The 18842-nt window shown below is 35.1% G+C and overlaps 2 protein-coding genes across 6 annotated transcripts in view; both read right to left on the reverse strand.

Annotated features, from left to right (window-relative positions):
• The window catches only part of LOC115446082 (vacuolar protein sorting-associated protein 13), a 39468-nt gene extending 36908 nt beyond the window's left edge, over window positions 1–2560 (reverse strand). For all 5 annotated transcript variants that reach the window (XM_037440848.1, XM_037440847.1, XM_037440845.1 and 2 more), the window contains exons 1-2: window positions 2185–2560; window positions 2025–2111 (exon numbers count right to left, since the gene is read on the reverse strand). In XM_037440848.1, the coding sequence (XP_037296745.1) occupies window positions 2025–2111; window positions 2185–2284 (187 nt within the window). In that variant the 5' untranslated portion in view covers window positions 2285–2560. The remainder of the gene's footprint in view (window positions 1–2024; window positions 2112–2184) is intronic.
• Window positions 2561–8691: 6131 nt separating this feature from the next.
• LOC115445729 (CTP synthase) lies at window positions 8692–18785 on the reverse strand. Its single transcript, XM_030172120.2, has 10 exons — window positions 18458–18785; window positions 18187–18357; window positions 16613–16830; window positions 16245–16409; window positions 15311–15432; window positions 14031–14285; window positions 12799–13091; window positions 11852–12080; window positions 10769–10857; window positions 8692–10130 (listed from the first exon to the last, which is right to left on the reverse strand). Exons 1-10 carry the CDS (start codon window positions 18630–18632, stop codon window positions 10012–10014), a joined length of 1836 nt encoding a protein of 611 aa, XP_030027980.1. The 5' UTR covers window positions 18633–18785; the 3' UTR covers window positions 8692–10011.
• Window positions 18786–18842: the final 57 nt, after the last annotated feature.

Here is an 18842-nt window from a genome sequence, read left to right on the forward strand (position 1 = left end):
GGGTAAATTGGGAACATTTTATCGGAATATTTTCATTGGAGGCCGGAACAACGACCTTCGCACCGCGTTCATGAGTCAGACAATCAGACTACTGGCTCATTTGAGGGCATGATGTCACTATACTCTGTTAGTAGGTAACAATTAAAGATATACACTAGACAATAACAGCACGGCATGTTAAGTGTGATGATAACCTTGCCAAATAACATGGCAGGTGGGATGTATATGGAATGCTTTAACTATTTTATTACACAATATTTTTCCGCCGCGCATCGTAATTTAGTAGGCTGTTATTTATAGCAGATTTATAACCGTTATCGTTGTTTTGAAATCACTTTTATATTTAGACGAAAATAATACGCAATTTACTGCATTTATAAAATCTTTTCTAAAAAACTGTTAAGTATATTAAACTTTTTAATTCTTCTATTTAACGGGTAGAAATAAATAAGAGGCTATTTACTTTCTTGTACGTAAAAGTATTTTTATAGAGGCTGATAAATTAAAAAATACAAAAGCTTTTGTGGTTTGTGTGTCAAATGATGAGAAATGGAGATCCCTTACCAGTGGACCTGGATATACACAGGCTTATACCAAAACATATCACCAATAGCCTGCCATAGCAGGTTTTATACCTTATATATAGAAGTTGATATTCAGATGCGTACAAATAGCCCAGGCGTATCTCTAATCAGAAATATACAAAGGTAATATTAATATTAAAGTTATTTAATAGTTATGGTAATAAATCCCTTCAAAGACACAGTGAAGGTTGTTATGAAATTGAATACACACAAATATGTAATCGGTTATAGGCCATACCTTCAGTCATAATTTCTATGTTACCTTGTATAGTACATATTTATTGAATTTCAAAAAATAACAATATATATAAATCTTCATAAATTGGCTATTAACAATATCAACATATCGGCAATAGCCTAGTTGGGTGTGGAACAGACTGCAAAGATGAATGTCCGCAGGTTCAAATCCCAAGGGCACACACCTCTTACTTTTCTAAAATTATGTGTGTATTCTTTGTGAATTTATTGTTTGCTTTAACGGTCAAGGCAACATTGTGAGGAAACCTGCACATCTGAGAAGTTCTCTATAGCAATTTCGAAGGTGTGTGAAGTCTACCAATCCGCACTAGGCCAGCGTGGCTGACTAAGGCCTAATCCCTCTCAGTAGTAGAGGAGGCCCAAGCTCAGCAGTGCGCAAGTATATAATACAGGGCTGATATTGTTATATTATTAATATTAACATATAATATGTAAGGGTCAATAATTTTTGTATAGAAACCAACAATAACCATGGCTGTAACATCCTTTCTGAAATTTATGAAACCTATATTTTATTTGTTGTAAATATTTTTTATACATGCAGAATACATAACTCAGATAAATCAATGTGCATTCCATGTAGACAAACTTCACCCTTCTGGACCATTTCACAATACAATTCAAATCTAGCATTCAGAGATTAATTGAAATTGTTATATATATTTGAAATGTGACTTTATATGTTTTCTTTTTCAGGTTTTATAGATTAAAATTACTTATATTATTAAAACTAGTCATCCAGTGTTTAAATACGACCATGGAGTTAAATAAATTTTTAACATATATTTTTAACATAAAATTATTTTTATACACTCCTGCCCTATGTGAACTGTTTTTGTGACAACTCCCACACTACACCATACGAGCAATATACTTAAAATGTGGTACAAAATTTTTCTTCACATATTATTATATAGAAAGTTTACCAATAATACTTCACCATCAAAAGAATTATGTTATATTTGGTTATAATGAAAAATTTAATTGTAAACCAGTATGATTATTTATTGTATGAATCTTATAAGAATATTGAATTAAAATATGAACTAGATTAATAAAAATATTTTAGAAAATACATCACAGTGATTTAATTTCATTACCTACCCTAACATTTGTTATTGAATAAAACAAGCTACGCATATTATAAATTATAGAAAAAGAAATTTATTTGTGACCACTTACCCAAATGTCCATAGACTGTCTGGACCGGAATGTTAAGTTCTTCTAAAGCATTTTGTTTTAGAATTAAGTTTTCGAGTACGACGTCCCCTAAAAAAGGATACTAAGACATAAATAACCGCATTGAAGGTACTTATGACATCACTGTTGCAAAAAATCTTACCGCCCCATATTCCGAGTTTTAATTGAGATCTGTTCAAGTTCTCCACATAATCTCCGAGGAATCTGTTCAGGACGTCCACCACAATCGACTCGAACACCATCGTGAATTATTAATCACGTACTTTTAAAAGAAAATATAACTTTTTCTCGATCATGTCAGTGTCCATCGGTAACACATTATGGCTTATTTTAATAACAAATTGAAACCAACACACTCCACTATAAAAAATATTCTATATAGAAATGAAGTCTCGTATCATTACGAACTACAAAATGATTTCACAATAAAAAATCCAATTTTAAGTTTATCGCAATCCGCCTGCAGCGCAAAATAACGGTGTTGCATGACTAAAAATTTGTTTACCACATGACTGACGAACGACGATATTTTCGCCAAGAGTTGACGAAAATTTTTGTACATTTATTAGGTAAGGATTAGGTACAAAGAAAATTCCACTGAAATTATTTTTATAAAACAAAGTAGAAATGGTAGTTCTATCATTTACTGAGAATACTGGTAGTAGGTCTCTCATATGTGAGCTGAGGTCTATAGCATGGCTTTCAACAAACTGAAATTACTGCATTCAGCATTATAACAGTACCACAACATATTGCACGTTTTATATAATTGGCAACAACTTGATATTTTCTGTCAAATTATCTGCAATGAAAATTTTGGATACACACCCGCGGGGACTTAATGCCGAAAAATTTTTAATTTATCTAAGTGCTAACATTTTTTTCAAAATAATCCAATAAAAGTTAAGAAATAAAAATATTATAATAAAAAATAGTATAAAAATAATATAATGTACTAAATATGTAACTGAAACATACATAGTAGGTACCTATATAAAATTCTCTGCTCGAAAGTCGGATATCCTATTGGATATCCTACATTGAAATTTCGATGCGGTGGAACTGGACTCCTATCGTCGGTGATAGGTTTATCTTAACTAATGGGAAGGTCTAGGCAATAGATTTTTGCGATCCTTTTACCAGACTGCCGAAGGAGGGTAATATTTCATTTCTTTCGGCCCCTTGCAACGACGATGCCTTGGGAAATTGCCCCGTCCGCCGCTGCCTACTGACTCTTCCATCATCATTCGCCTTGAATAGATAATAATATCTTCGTCAAACTCTTGTAAAGTAACCTTTTATTTTTTAATCCCCCCTCAGGCATTTCTTGGGCGCTCGGTCTCCACGCCGAATGCACGCCCAGGCACGGGGGGGCATTTGTCAGGGCCCTAGGCAAACAGTCAAGTGTGTATACCTCATGGTTGCCAATTTATATTGAGGCCTAAAGGGCTCGCGAACAGTTTGTAGCCTTCTGGCCTCCTCTCATCCTAAGAGGTGTCCTTATCCTTCCCCCATACTTCCTTCCTAGCTATCCCCCACCAACTTTCCTCCAGGACCCTGCAGTCGCTAAGCTGGGGGATTCTAGTATCCCATTTGCGGGTTTCCCCTAGTGTTGACTGCGGGGTCCGAAACCCAAAAAAAACCCTTTCTAACATAAATAATTTTAAGCCATTTGTACACTAGTTATTTCTAAACGTTAAAAATATTGTATGTTGCGAAATTCGTCGAACAGTACTTAAGTATAATTTGTCAAAAATAATGAACAAGAATGGGATATACTAACCTTATACAGGTACATTCGAAAGCGGCGTTAGGGAGAGGCAACGCGGGCAACAGTCTGGGCCCTCGCGCTCACGCAATGACTTGGAGGACCTTTTTTATGATCTTGCCGACAATTGTTAAAAGCGGGTAACTTTTTTCTCCGCCCAAGGCCTTACGTCGGTTAAGGCTTTTTTTTTTTTTTTTTGTTTTCGCGGAGAAAGTGTCTTATGACTACCGCTCAGCCTTCGTGGGGGGCGACTGAGCGGTTATGTTGGGGTCACCGTGCCTTACGACCCGGCATTGCGCCGCCTGGATTTGATGTCGACCTTCAGGCGACCGCCGGGCCGAGTCCCTAACCTATGTACAACGCACGGCATACCAACTAAAACTCCGCGGTGGCCCTCTTCGGCGCATTAGGGACGACTGCGAGCTTCCTCTGACGGAAATGTCTAAGTCTGCTTCCACAGCCGCCCCTGCGCGGTGCCGCCTAGTGCGGCCCGTCTCCTGTGGGGAGGGGCTCAGGAGCCCCACGCACCGAAGGACGCCCTCGGCGTCTACGGCAGCATGAGGCCAACTGCACACTGCCGTCCATCCCGGGGTCAACCGAAAGATGTGCAAAATGCACAAAAATGCACTAGGGCGGACAGCCCCCTGCTGCCCGCCGACGACCCCCATCGTGGCCCCTATTAGTCGCCTTTTACGACAGGCAGGGGATACCGTGGTGAAATTCTCCAAACGCCCCCAATCCACAGGGCGGGACGTCGGTTAAGGCTGCCACTGGGTATTTTCCTGTTTATTGTGGAATGAGTGATAGCGAGTCACTGGAGAGTGTTATATTTATGTAAGTACATGTATGTGTGGTCGGCAAAGGTTAGAGTCTCGCTATTTGATACGATGAGCGTTCCCCTTGCCAGCGTTATGAATAAGTGAGGGGGGACCTTCTCGTCCGTCCTTCGTCAGCCCGCCCTGTCCAGTAGATACATTATATAGGTTTAAGTATATATATATATATGTCGTCATCGAGTTGATTTTTAAATGGAACGCCAATGCCATCTTATGGCATTCGACAGAATCTTCGCTACACAGCGCAATGAGGATGTCAGACGACATCAAGAAGGCCGGAAAGCTAGCAGTCAAAGAGAATGACAAGCCTATGAAAAATTAGCAATTCAGTTGGTTTTAGATCAAGTTGGATCAAGTAATCAAATAATATTATTGGAGACTAGTGCTGTGGGTGCGTGGAGACTGTCTCGCGTTCCGTAGTAGTTTGTGTTGTTGGAATTATAATTGTTTTGGGACAAAAACTACAACTACTAAAATCTGACATCAGCTATTGTTATCTGACATATCCCCACATACGCCCACGATACTTAGTAGTAACAAGCTATGGAAGACGATAACGTGCATACACCAAGCCTGCCGTTATCAGAAGTGGGATCGATGTCGGATCAAAATAAAAATTCGGAAAGTGACCGTTGGCGTGCTATGTTTGAACAACAAAATGCAAACATGCAAGCATTGATTGAAGCATTACAAACGCAAAAGACGACCAATGCAGTTAATTTGCCAGAGTTTGACCCGGATAAGACGGACACGGACGCGAGATCTTGGTGCGCAACAGCGGACTTATGTTTTGCTGATAATCCGATGCAAGGAGGCCAACTTATCGTTGTGATCAGCAAGGCCTTGAAAGGGATAGCGTCAACATGGCTATCGCAAATTGCATACCACGGCATAACTTGGAGTGAGTTCAAGGAACTTTTTACGAACAGATTTGTTCCGAGAGAAACCTTAGCGGGTACCCTCATAAACCTGCATAGTGATAAGCCAAATGACAAAGAGACGTTGGTTGCTTATGCGAACCGTTTGTTGTCGTCGCTCATTAATCGATGGAAACAAATCGATAAGGAACAAATTGCAGTGGCTACTGTACTGGCTCACGTCTCTCAATTTGATTCAAGATTGCAGCGGTTGGCATTCTCTAGTAACATTACGACAAGAGACAAAATGCAAAAAGAATTTCAAGCCTTAGTATATCTGAAGCGTAAAATGAGCACCCCTAGTGAGACCTTGAATACATCTGACGTCAAACGAGCAAAGATGCCACAAATAAAGTGCTTCAATTGCGACAAACCGGGTTACAAGCGATCCGAATGTAGAAGCAAACCGAATGATGGTACAGGAAATCCTCCAGTAGCGACGGTGACTAGTCAAGTAGCACAGCAGCTGGTAGCGAAGCCCCTAGTTTGCTACAAGTGTGGCAAACCGGGACACATCGCCATGCGCTGTACGCGCGGTGGTAGTCAAGCAGACGGTGGCGGCAAGAGCGAGGTGCGTACACAGCGACGGGTGAACCTGTGTGCAGTTCAACCTCCTATGGCACCTTAGAGTATAATGGTCAGTTGCACTGTTTTTATTATAATTCTGGTGATGAGTGCTCGTTGATTAAAGAGTTTTAATGCAAAATTTTCAGGTAAACGATTTAGTAATGTGATATTGGTATGACTGGTATCGGACATTCACGATTATTATGCACAGAACAAATATTGTGTTACATAATGATTAACGATCATCTTATTGAAATCTTATTTCACGTTTTACAAGATGATTACTTACAAAGTGGCATGATGATTGGTCGGGAGATTTTAAATTTAGCCTTTTCTATAAACATGACTGCGACCGATTTTACTTTACATAAAGTTAAAGTTTTAAATTCAATGTGTAACATTGCCAAATAGACAATTAATTCTAGTGTAGTTGATACGAGTCTCATAGGTACTGAAAAATCTAAACTTTGATAAAATTTTAAGAAGTTATGCAGTGTTTTATAACCGGTATGCCGACAATTCGCGTGACTGTAGGTAAGTTTAAAATTAAGGTAATACATCCCAACCGTAGGGTACAATAGCGACAATATAGAATGTCGTTTGATTAACGTAGGGTTATTCGTAAGCGCGTGAAAGAACTTTTAGACGCTCGCTGTTGTCAACTCTATAAAATAGTTTAGACAGTACCTGCTTATACGAAGTTTTCTGAAGGTGATTTCGTTTTATTAGAAAACGAGGAGCGAAATCAGACTAAATTAGACCCAAAATTTAAAAGTCCGTTTAAGGTGACTGAAGTTTTGCGTGGTGATTATTTCGTTACACGTTGCAAGCTTTGAATTTTAAACGTAAATAGAAAAATTCTTATGATCGATTACGTAAGATGCCAGAGGGACATGTACCAGACGAATTAGAAATTCATGAGATTCTCAATAGTGATGAGTAACGTTATGTTAATTACAAGTGTGAACACGAGTGGGAACTCTATCGGCCGTAGATAGTCGACCTGCTAGTGGATGATACGTAGTCGTAGCCCGTTGGAAGTCGGTGTCTCTTGGGGTAACCCAAGTAGTCCGTGGGTGTGCGGTGGGCGTACATCTCTAGTGGAGGTCGTGGTCTGCAGAGACCGTCCCGTGTGTAGTCTGAGAGGGATGCACACGTGCGTTTTACGTGGATCGTAAAGACGCGTCAGAGAGAGTTGGTGATGACTCTTCGGCTGAGAGAGGCCGTGGCGATAGAAGTTTTTACTCGGGTATTTTAAGAATTAAAAATACTGGCAAGTTTATTAATGATCAGAGTGAATTGTTATAAGAGATAACGATGGTACATGGCTCTTCGCGTTACAATGTTGTGATGAGTGAAAGAGGATTGAGGTATCTAGTTAATGGGTTCGATAGAAGAAATGTACGTTAGAGTTTATAAGGTTGCATAGTTTGTTTTATTACTATTTTTGTGATATTTAGTAGAGATATCATGGTCAGGTATGACCGAGTGTTATGCAACAAGGGTACTTGGTGTTGGTTTTGTCGACAGGTTAACACACGTGGACGTGTGCAAGCAGGATGGCCGTGTCGTCATCGAGTTGATTTTTAAATGGAACGCCAATGCCATCTTATGGCATTCGACAGAATCTTCGCTACACAGCGCAATGAGGATGTCAGACGACATCAAGAAGGCCGGAAAGCTAGCAGTCAAAGAGAATGACAAGCCTATGAAAAATTAGCAATTCAGTTGGTTTTAGATCAAGTTGGATCAAGTAATCAAATAATATTATTGGAGACTAGTGCTGTGGGTGCGTGGAGACTGTCTCGCGTTCCGTAGTAGTTTGTGTTGTTGGAATTATAATTGTTTTGGGACAAAACTACAACTACTAAAATCTGACATCAGCTATTGTTATCTGACATATCCCCACATACGCCCACGATACTTAGTAGTAACAAGCTATGGAAGACGATAACGTGCATACACCAAGCCTGCCGTTATATATATGAGATATTGCTTATATAGAGATTAGGGAATGTCAGGCGGAGTGTAGTGGGCTCATCTCAGAACAATGACAAGCAGGGCTCATCGTGCGTTAGTCTTGCTATCTCTTTCTTGAGTTTGAGCCGTATTACGCGGGTGATATTACCTACAAACATCAACAAACTCATTTTTGACTGTCGTATATCTTTTCTGTTGTCCGATTTCTTACTCTAATTTCCCTTTTTACCATTTGAAATGTAATTTTTCTTTCCGTTTAGATAGTTCTTTTACTTAATGCTAAATTGTGAAGGATGTAAATTAATGATAAAGCCATAACAAAAAAGGAGTCAAATATGTACTTTCTTTATTTTGTGAACGAATATCAAATTTATTTAATTTAAATTTAATAAAGAAATCGTAATAAATGGCGTATCATATCTTGTGTCAACAACAGTAAGCAAAACTTGTATGGATAAATCTGCGTAGAATAACAACTTTCAGACTCCTAGGACTTGCACAATATAACCTGTAATTACATAGGCATTATGTGTAACCATATTATAAAATTTTAGAATGAAGGAGTAAAATCAAAGATTGAGTAGCAGAGCAACACTTTATTATGTTCAATTAACATAACTACAAACTGTATAGATTGTTAAGAACTGCCTGTTTAATACATAATGGAATGCTTGCATCAGTACATATTCACGACACTGGGAATAATCGATGTAGGTAAATAATATTCTATGTCGCTGTGAGCAGAATACACTTCATATGTTTATGTAATAAGTACTATTAAAGGCATGATGGATTTGCAAGCCAGCTATACCTTTTACTTAGATAATTTTATTCCTATCTGGAGTACACAATTAAGCGTAATACTTCAATATAATTTTTATTACTCTGACTAATATCACTCAGTCCGCTCAATAAACATTATGTAGTACATTTTTGTCCATAAAATATAATATATATAGTATACATTTTTAACAGCCCTATCATCACCTTTAATAATTATTTTAACATCACAATAAAATTTATATTATTCATTATGGGGCAACATATAAATTCAGTCCTTTAAATGTACGCAAATTAGAAGTGTATTTTCAATTAGATAATTCTATAAAGATGAATAACAAGTACAAACAATCATTGCAATGTCACTATTAAGATAACAAGTCTGATATTCGAGACGGATATTTAACACTAATCATACAAATTGTTACCTTAATATATCGAAATCTGATACATTTTAACTTAATCTACATTTTAATACAATAAACTTAAAACAAAAATCTGATATTCTTAATCAAAGCACAAAAATATAAAAAAAACATGTTAGAGTTGTATTAACTTACATATTAATTCATAATTAAAGAACAACCTTATGAAAATATTACCTTTTTCAATTATTTTCGAGATTATGTATGAATATGAATAATGACATTATAAAATTGGAGAATAAAGAACAATCAAGATGATGAGCGACAATGTGTAAATTTTATAAACTTATAAATACATTAGTCGGCACAGTTTGATGATTCACATAGCATCGAATGCTATACAAATTTACACTTAAATCTATATTATGCGGTACGCCTAAATGACTAGGGGAACAAGAATATTTTGTTTATTTTATCAATTTTTCACTAAGCACTGGGCACTGAGAGATACTTGAGTTATATTTTTTCATAAGTTAAAGCAGTAATATTTAGATAGCAAAATTTGAGTATTTATTACAGTAATAAGTGAATGGTTTAAATATCAATTGTTATACACCCTGTTTCTATGAAATACATAAACTTTCATCTTAAGCATAAATAAGAATAGCATTGAGTCAAGCACTATAAAAAAAACAGTTGCTTAAGAATAGCACATCTAAAAATAAACAAAAAATGCTACTATAAAATAGTAATATTTTATTTACTCTGTTCATTAGCGCCGTCTATCCCATTTACTTGACCGTTTTGTTTTCCATTTTCTACGACCGTTTTTTCATCTGCTAAGCTGAGGGAAGACACTGATAAATCTTCTTCGTCTGAAATTATCGAAACGTTATCATATAGAACAAAAAGTATTATGATATTCCATGTCATTCTCTTATTTGCAGTCGCAGTAAAAAAATCTTTAGTTATCAAGGCGCATTTCTATCATTAAAACATTAATAAGATGCCACTATTAGCACTCTAAAGTTATTAGCATTTTCTAATTAATATCAGACACAATAATCGCATGTCTACTGTATACGTCATTCAAACATATTTGTCATACGTAGATATTATTTTTGGCTGTGTCAACGAGGTCTATTTACTCCTACGAAAGCACACCATGCCACGTGTTTATAATCGACCCACAATATTTTGGAAGTTGCAGATCTTAGGACATAGTTCTATAGTTACTATGTCTTACAAAACTCGATAATTCGCGAGCATTATCATTATTTAAAGTATAATTATTGCAAGATTAAAGACCTGTTTTACAACTTCTCAGTAAATTCTACTTGTCACATACATAATAACAAAAGCCGACCAAATACAAAAGTCACTCTAATCTATGCTCTCAAGTAAATGGTAATAAAATGCGTACAATCTACATTAGCTATACAATAACTGTGAAATAGAAGTAACTTGAAACTTATAAAACCAGGCCTTAAAGGTGATTAGAAATAATACATACCTGAACTAACATCTGATTGATTTCTAGGACTAAGTCTACAGCCTTTGCTCATGTAACTTTTCAATTTGCCTAAAGATGCCAGGATGAGTCTGAAAATAAATAAAAAAATTTGATAAAAACGTACATATAATATCGACGTCCTACCTGATAGACATTTTTTTTAAGTAAAAATAATTCTTGGGCCATAACAAGGATTTCACCACTTAACGCACTGGATATTAGTAACCATCGATATATATGTACAACGAACTAGATTTAGCGTTCCGAAGATTCACTGTGTTCAACTGAATTGAACTGCTATCCATACAACTAATTTAGTATGGTGTCAATATTAACAGCTTATGGTTGTGTACGGAGTGGCGCTCATAATATAAGAACTTGAGTTTACCTGTAAACTTGGATGTGAATAAAAAATATTAGGCAAATAAGTGAAATTATTTGTTATTCAAGTGAATAAATAGGTTATAACTGTGACGTTTTGGTTGCCATTTAGTTCAGATTTTGAACAAATAGTTTATATAGACGTTCGTGTCTATAGAATATACATCAATGTTAGTAACAAAGTTTCAAAATTTTTATCAAATTAAAACATAACCTGTGGAATTTCTTCTACCAACACCTATACCAGAAACCAAATAGCATCATATTGTCTAACTAGGCGTTACCCGCATCTCCCGCTATAAAATTCCCAAAAAACCCAAGGCCATGTATTTAAAAATTTGTTAAAAAAAATCCATTACTCCCCATGGGAGCAAGTTACTGGGTAAAAGTAAGCTACATGTTAATCTAAGACATAGTCTATTTGTATGCCAAATTTTGTCCAAATCTATTCAGCTCTTCTGCGTTCACTTCTAATAAACATTGAAACATTTGCACAAAATTCTGCATTTATAATGTTAGTGAGAAATCTTATCAAGATTAGAAAAGTCAGAGGTGTGTGCCCTTGGGATTTGAACCTGCGGACATTCGTCGCGGCAGTCCGCTCCACAACCAACTAGACTAGCGCCGCTTTTATTAATTTAGTACGTATTATTAGAAAGATATTGAAAATTTAAAAAATCATGTTAGTTCAAATTAACTTACCCTAAAAATGGTGGACTAGGCGACAAAGGCCGTGACAGGTATTCCGGGTGGAACTGCACGGCGACGTAATAAGGGTGGTTGTCCACCACGGCCACTTCCATGCGAGTCTTGGTCTCGTCCTTGCCCACGAAGCGGAGTCCGGCCGCCTCGAGTCTGTCGATGTACTCCGGGTTCACTTCATATCTGTGCCTGTGACGCTCTTCGATTACGTCCTTTTTGTATAACTGCACTGTAAGTAGAAAGATACGATAATGAACAAATTTAATAATTGCATATGATCGAATAAAGTTTTTACGTCTGGGTATGGGAATTTCTCTGCATCTTATCGAAAATTGATCAAAGTCCAGATTATATCAATTGAAGATGGATAATAATAGTCCCTTGCCAGTCCAAACTAAATTAAGCATTCCAAATCAATCTGTTTCCGATATTAGTTTGTGTGAGTGTATAATATACATTCACACAAACTGATATCAAAACAAGACAGTGACCCAGTGTGGTCGGTTTTACAAATTACACCTTGCGTACTGTGGTCGCTATTTAGACGGATACAAATATCCTACAACATTCTTGTCCTCCTCATCGTCTTCAAAAAAAAAGGAATGGAAATTTGACTGATCGGTTTTAATCTCTTGGCCCATACGAAACATAAGTACATTTGCTGCTACTCATTCATTGTTTATGCAAAGATCGCGTCGCGGGATCAGCCTGTATATATCCGGCCGGCATAATTGTGTCGACTGCCGAGGTGTAATCGTCTCTCGTCAGTCGACATTCTATTGGAACCCACTGTGGAGTTTTGATTCCAATATACCGTTAATTCACAAGAATAACAATTCAAAGTAGAAGTACGCTAATCGATAATTACACAACATATCCATTTATAGAATAAATTAGATTAAACTTTATGGTTTCATATTTTTTCTTATGTTTCTAAATCAACTTACTTATAATACTCGGTGTCAAATAAGTTTTCCTTGTTCCCAGCCTCATTGTGCCGCCGAGATTACCGGGATGGTGTTCTGGCATGTCTATCACTAACTTGTCATCGCATTTAGGGTTCACTTCTGTACTATTAGCTCCTTTCAATCCCAACACATTTCTAGCAAATTCTATGACAGCAGCTTGTAATCCAAGACATATTCCGAGCATGGGTTTTTGTGTCTCACGGCACCACTGGCATGCTTCTATTTTGCCTTCCATTCCTCGTTGGCCAAAACCTCCAGGAACTATCACACCACTGCAATAAAAGGAATATAAAATATGTAAAGTTGCTGACCTTTATGACATTTCATCTAATGAAAATCAAAGTATGGATTGTTAACCTTTTTCCATTATATGTGGGAAGTACGTAATTTTAAGTACTTAATTAGATCCTCGAATTACCCTATTATTATGGTGGAATTGGTACGATCTTTGAAATAACAGTGTAGCGGCGGTAAAGGTTAACGCCACTGTAGAGGAACAGATGGTTGCGTTCCTCTATGGAAGGGAAAGATTTCCAGTCAGGCAGATGTTGCGCCTGACCGGCCGCGGCCTCTCCGACAGTTCCTATTCGGAGGTGGTATATATGCTGCACGTCGCGCAAATTGTGCAAGCGTGATTCAGGATCGATGTCGCCATCTATCGTGATTGCTGTGTGATTATCACTCCAGTTGTGTCACTGCATCGATCCTCTTGCAGTTCCGGCGATGTTGACAAGATGGTGGTATATGCACTAACTGTACCGCCACAACAGCATTAGATATTTTACATAAATAATTGCAAGGAGATATTATTAAAGAAATCAAAAAACATTATGTGGATAATACAAGTCTTATATTATTGATTATATAATAGTATAGATAAGAAATAAATGCATTTCATTGCATTTTTGGCGCAGTAATGATTACAAAATACAGATTACGGATAAAGCTGAAATACAGGACAAGTGGAAGTAACGCGCATAGCACTTCTTCCACCTATCCTTATTCCACCCAAAAGTGGAGTGAAGGCAACATGTTTTTTCTAGGATGATCCTAAATCGATTCTTTCAACTGGGAATCCACCTTAATTCTAAAAAACAATATCTGTGCATATTAACCTAAAATATCTTCCAATATCTATTACAACACACCAAAATACAATACCGTGTGACAAAAATATAATTTGGTGAACTTAAAAAAATCACAACACTTACTCGCTTTTACACAGGTCCTGCCACGCTTTATGATAGTTTACGGGATCATCTATTTTCATCTGTTTCTCCAGGTTGACTGCCTCTATGTAAGTCAGATTGAGTTTGCAGCCGGCGGCTATGCACGCGTGTTGCAACGCTTTCGTGACGCTAGCATAGCTGTCCTCCAACTTGGTGTACTTGCCTACAAGAGCTATGTTTACCTCTTTGCGCAGATTCTCTACTCGCTTGGCTAAGTTACGCCATTTTCGCATGAACCTGAAATTATAAAGCAAGTTCAATACATTTCATATATAAAAAAAATAGTTAATTATTTAGATATGGATATCTAAGTGTGTAACATAATTATTTCAAATATATAAATAACTTTTAAAGAAACAACTTCCTTGTTTTGTTAATCAACTGTTCAATAATATTACACTTTTAAGTATAACAAAATTTATTACAGTCTGTTTGAATGTTATTTGAATTAGGGACAAGGCATTCTCCGTCTAACGGATATTATTAATTAAGAATTTCAATCCATTTATGCCTGTATTGTTCACAGAAACTAATAATTAGCATACAGAACTATTTTCATTCATTCTATTTCATTGGCTTTTCTTCGGAATAATCTGCAGATATCAATCTGTCGCTCAAGATAATTAAAATCGGGCATAAGTCAATATAAAAGCAATAAGTAAATGTAGTCTTGGGCATTGGCATCTCAAATGCCATTTTTTTTTCTTTTAGCACTATTTGTACCTTTGATAATGAGTAAACAAAAACAGTAACAGCATTGTAATTGTGAAAAAGATATTACATTGCGATTAGGGAACACTACAATGAACTTTTAAGATGTTTAAAATTCAGAGAAACACACCGCCAATGCTTTGTTATTTGTTCAACATGTTTAAAATATATAAAATATAATACAATGCTGTTGTGTGCGTGAACTAGGTTAATAAACTAGGTGAGTGATAACATTTGTTATTGTTAATTTGATAATGAGGTTTAAATGCTTGAAAACTAGATATATTTCTTGATAAAATTAAGGTCAACAATTATGAAATTCAGTAATACAATGTTCTTTATTGAGATTGTTTGTTTGTTTTATTTATCCAAGGGAACAAGGAAATATGTAAGATTATCAAACTTCTTTATCTGTATCACATTGTATAGACTTCAAATAGCAGATTTTTCATAATACTGTTATATGATCTAACTCTATTATTAAAAGCAAACATTTTATCGTCGAAAAATCACATATCTAAGTATATATAGAAGAATAAAAATATACGAACTTTCCGGGTCGCGGCATAGATATGCCCAGTTGTAGTCGCTCATTTAAATATTGGACAACGCCTTGGGCTTCCATCAATAACGGCACATGATATACTGAGCTCAAATCATGAATACATATCACCTGCAAATTTAAATTCATTTTTATTTATCTATACATATTATAAAACAAACTAACCTTTTCTATCTGTCTGTATGTTGTTGATTATCTCAAAATCTATTGAACAGATTTTTATGAAAGTTGGTATAGAGATAGTTTGAGATTCTGGGAAGGTTATAGGTAGCTAGTTTCTACCTCGGGTATTTACCCGAGGTACCGCTATATATTTATATAGCGGTACCTTTATTCAGGAAAACTCCTTCACGCGGGCGAAGCCACGAGCAAAAGCTAGTAATTTTTGTTTTATGTTTTAACTATTTCATTAACACAAACCTATTCCTATTACAAATCACATTGAAGTATCCCAAAATTTTAAAGGGTTTCTTATTATTACATCCTGAACTCTATAATAAAAATTGGTAGGTTTAGACATGAATGAACACACTGTATTTATTGAATCATTATTTATATATAATAAGCCTCTGGAATTCATATTGCCTCATCGTTTAACATATACTTATCAAAGTTGTTTATAAAGACAGGAAATAATTTTTGTTGATTAAAATGTATATTATTATTTCTTTTACATAACCGGTATTTATTTACCAGTATGGATACATGTAACTATAATTATCAGGTATTCCAAGAAACTGAATTGTTGGTACACATATTTCTTTTCCTTATGTTTGTTGTTAAACATTATTATGATTCATTTGTAATTTAGTTGTTATTTCACAGAATTGATTAATCTTACTTCAAGTTATAAAGGAACAAATAGATTACAATAATTAAAATTGTTCAATTTATAAAATGTCACAAGAATATTTAGGACATACCTGTTCAGGTCCAACATGACAGAAGTTAGATATTTTCTCTTTAACAGTGTGATTAATTGGTTTCTCTGAACGGCACAGGATCAAATCGGGTGATAGGCCGAGACCGCGCAACTCACGCACAGACGATTGTGTGGGCTTTGTTTTTGGCTCTCCAGTTGATTTTGGCTATAATATAAAATAAAAATATCCTCAGTCCTATATTTACATATAGGATGTAATATACAATAGATGTATATTCTTTTACAAAAAAAACATACATTTGTTCATGAAATCCACAATGTTGGACATACAATTGTTTATACATATGAATGGCAGAAATTTAAAGTAAAAAAATAAGTATAAAAAATTATTAAATCATTTCCACTTACCATTGGTACCAGGGAAACATGAGCACAACAAAAATTCTCTCTCTTAACTCTAAATTGGAATTGTCTGAAGGCTTCCACAAATGACATCCCTTCTATATCCCCTATAGTTCCACCAAGCTCGACTATACACACTCTGGGTGGGGCATTGTCTGGTGTGACAGGAATGTGAGCCACTCTTTGAACCCATTCTTGTATAGAATCAGTTATGTGTGGTATTACTGAAAAGAAAAGTTTGTGTTATTGTGTCAGCTATAAAATGATCTTTAAAATACAGTTGTAAATGTTACAATCACTATTTAATTAATATTTACCTAAAAATTTATATCACAGAGAAATAATTAAGAGCAAATCTTTATAACACTTATAGAGTAATCTGCTATTTATTGTAGTTTCAAAACTTGGAAATAAAGTACATAATATATTATTTATGAACTATATTTTAATAAATCCTGTTGGTTAATGCAACAAATAGGAATAGCAGAATCTATATTTAAAATAATATAAATTGGGCCAGTACAATATGTGTAGAACACCCAATTACTTCCTATAAATTCAATAAATGTATGTTATTGCAATTTATGTGTTTAATTTACATCTCTCCTCTGCATTCTTACAAAAATATCATGGAATCAAGATTTTCATTTTCAAATCTATTAGAATAAGGATTTTTTCAGTTTTATATGAGTGACAGTCAATAATTATTCTATGTATACAACAATCACAACAAAATTGCTAGCTGAAACAATTCATTTGAGTAAGGAAACTTCACTATATATACACCAATTTATCAGATAATTATCCAATTCCAATTAGTTCTGATTGACTATATCATTTTTATAATTCTGTCAATATCAAATCTGAAAAGCATCGGACACCAGATAATTATCAATTTAAGTGACAAATAAAACCATGACATGCATTATATTAACACAAATAGATATGTTATCATGTCTTTTAAGTTATTTATAATTTTAAACAACATTTTTTCATGCAGTAGAAAAATAATCCATTACTAAAATAATAAAAAAATCTAATTAAGCTCTAGAAAAAAAAAATCATTGCTAAAAATGAAATGAAAATAATAAATAAATAATTGCTAATATACAACATATTGTTAAATTGCTAACATACTGTTAGCATGAGATATTAATGTAGTTTAGAGCATAACTTACTTTCTCTGTATTAATGTTAAAGTTCTAAAGGTGAAAGGATTTAGTTGCAGTAGGCACACAAGTAAATGCACTTTCTATTTGATAAAACTTGATTATTTAGGTCAATCAGTTGGTGAGTTGATACACTGATATACTAAATAGATTGAAAAGCCAACACAATACTGCATTGTAGTGATGATGAGATAAGAAAGATATTCAATATTCTTTTATAATCGTATGTACCATATATTATATAAAATCTATTTATAAAAATAAAATATTCATAAACAAAACTTCTTATAAATTTATTAAATGTTCTTTGAAAGGATGAATGTTACATTATTCGAGTTTTATCTATAAAAACTACCAGAGGTTAAGCAGTTTTCTATATCGATTATAAAGGTTGCATTTTTATATAATTACCTTGTACAGTTTTGCCGAGATAGTCCCCACGACGCTCTCTCTCGATAACTTGCTGGTATATCTTGCCAGTGGTTATGTTGTTATCTCTATGCAATGTTATGTCCAAGAAGCGCTCATAATTCCCAAGATCAAGGTCGACTTCGCCACCGTCATCTAATACGTACACTTCACCTAGAAAAATAAAAATAGACTACTGCATACCCTAACTGACAACACGCGGACGAAATCATGCGTTAGGTTAACAAAATACCTTATTTGTAGCTTTACTTACCATGCTCGTACGGCGAAAATGTTCCTGCGTCGATATTTATATATGGGTCAATTTTTATTGAAGTAACATCGATGCCGCAGCTTTTTAAAATAGTACCAAAAGAACTAGCAATCACACCTTTACCAACACCACTAATTACTCCACCAGTCACTAATATATATTTCATGTCCGGCATCTTTAAAAAATATTTCAAATATTTCTTTATAATATAAAGCTTACAGCAAATAATATTTCGCAAAAATTATGAAAAATATTTTTCTATTATAAACGTCATTAACACGTGCTACAAACACAGAAGCTGCGCGCCATTTGCATTTCTTTACAATTTTTTGTTGCCAACTACGATAACTATAACTAACGGTTAACGTAGTGGATATATTCTCTA

Source organism: Manduca sexta, chromosome 20, assembly GCF_014839805.1.
Source record: "Manduca sexta isolate Smith_Timp_Sample1 chromosome 20, JHU_Msex_v1.0, whole genome shotgun sequence".
NCBI lineage: Eukaryota > Metazoa > Arthropoda > Insecta > Lepidoptera > Sphingidae > Manduca > Manduca sexta.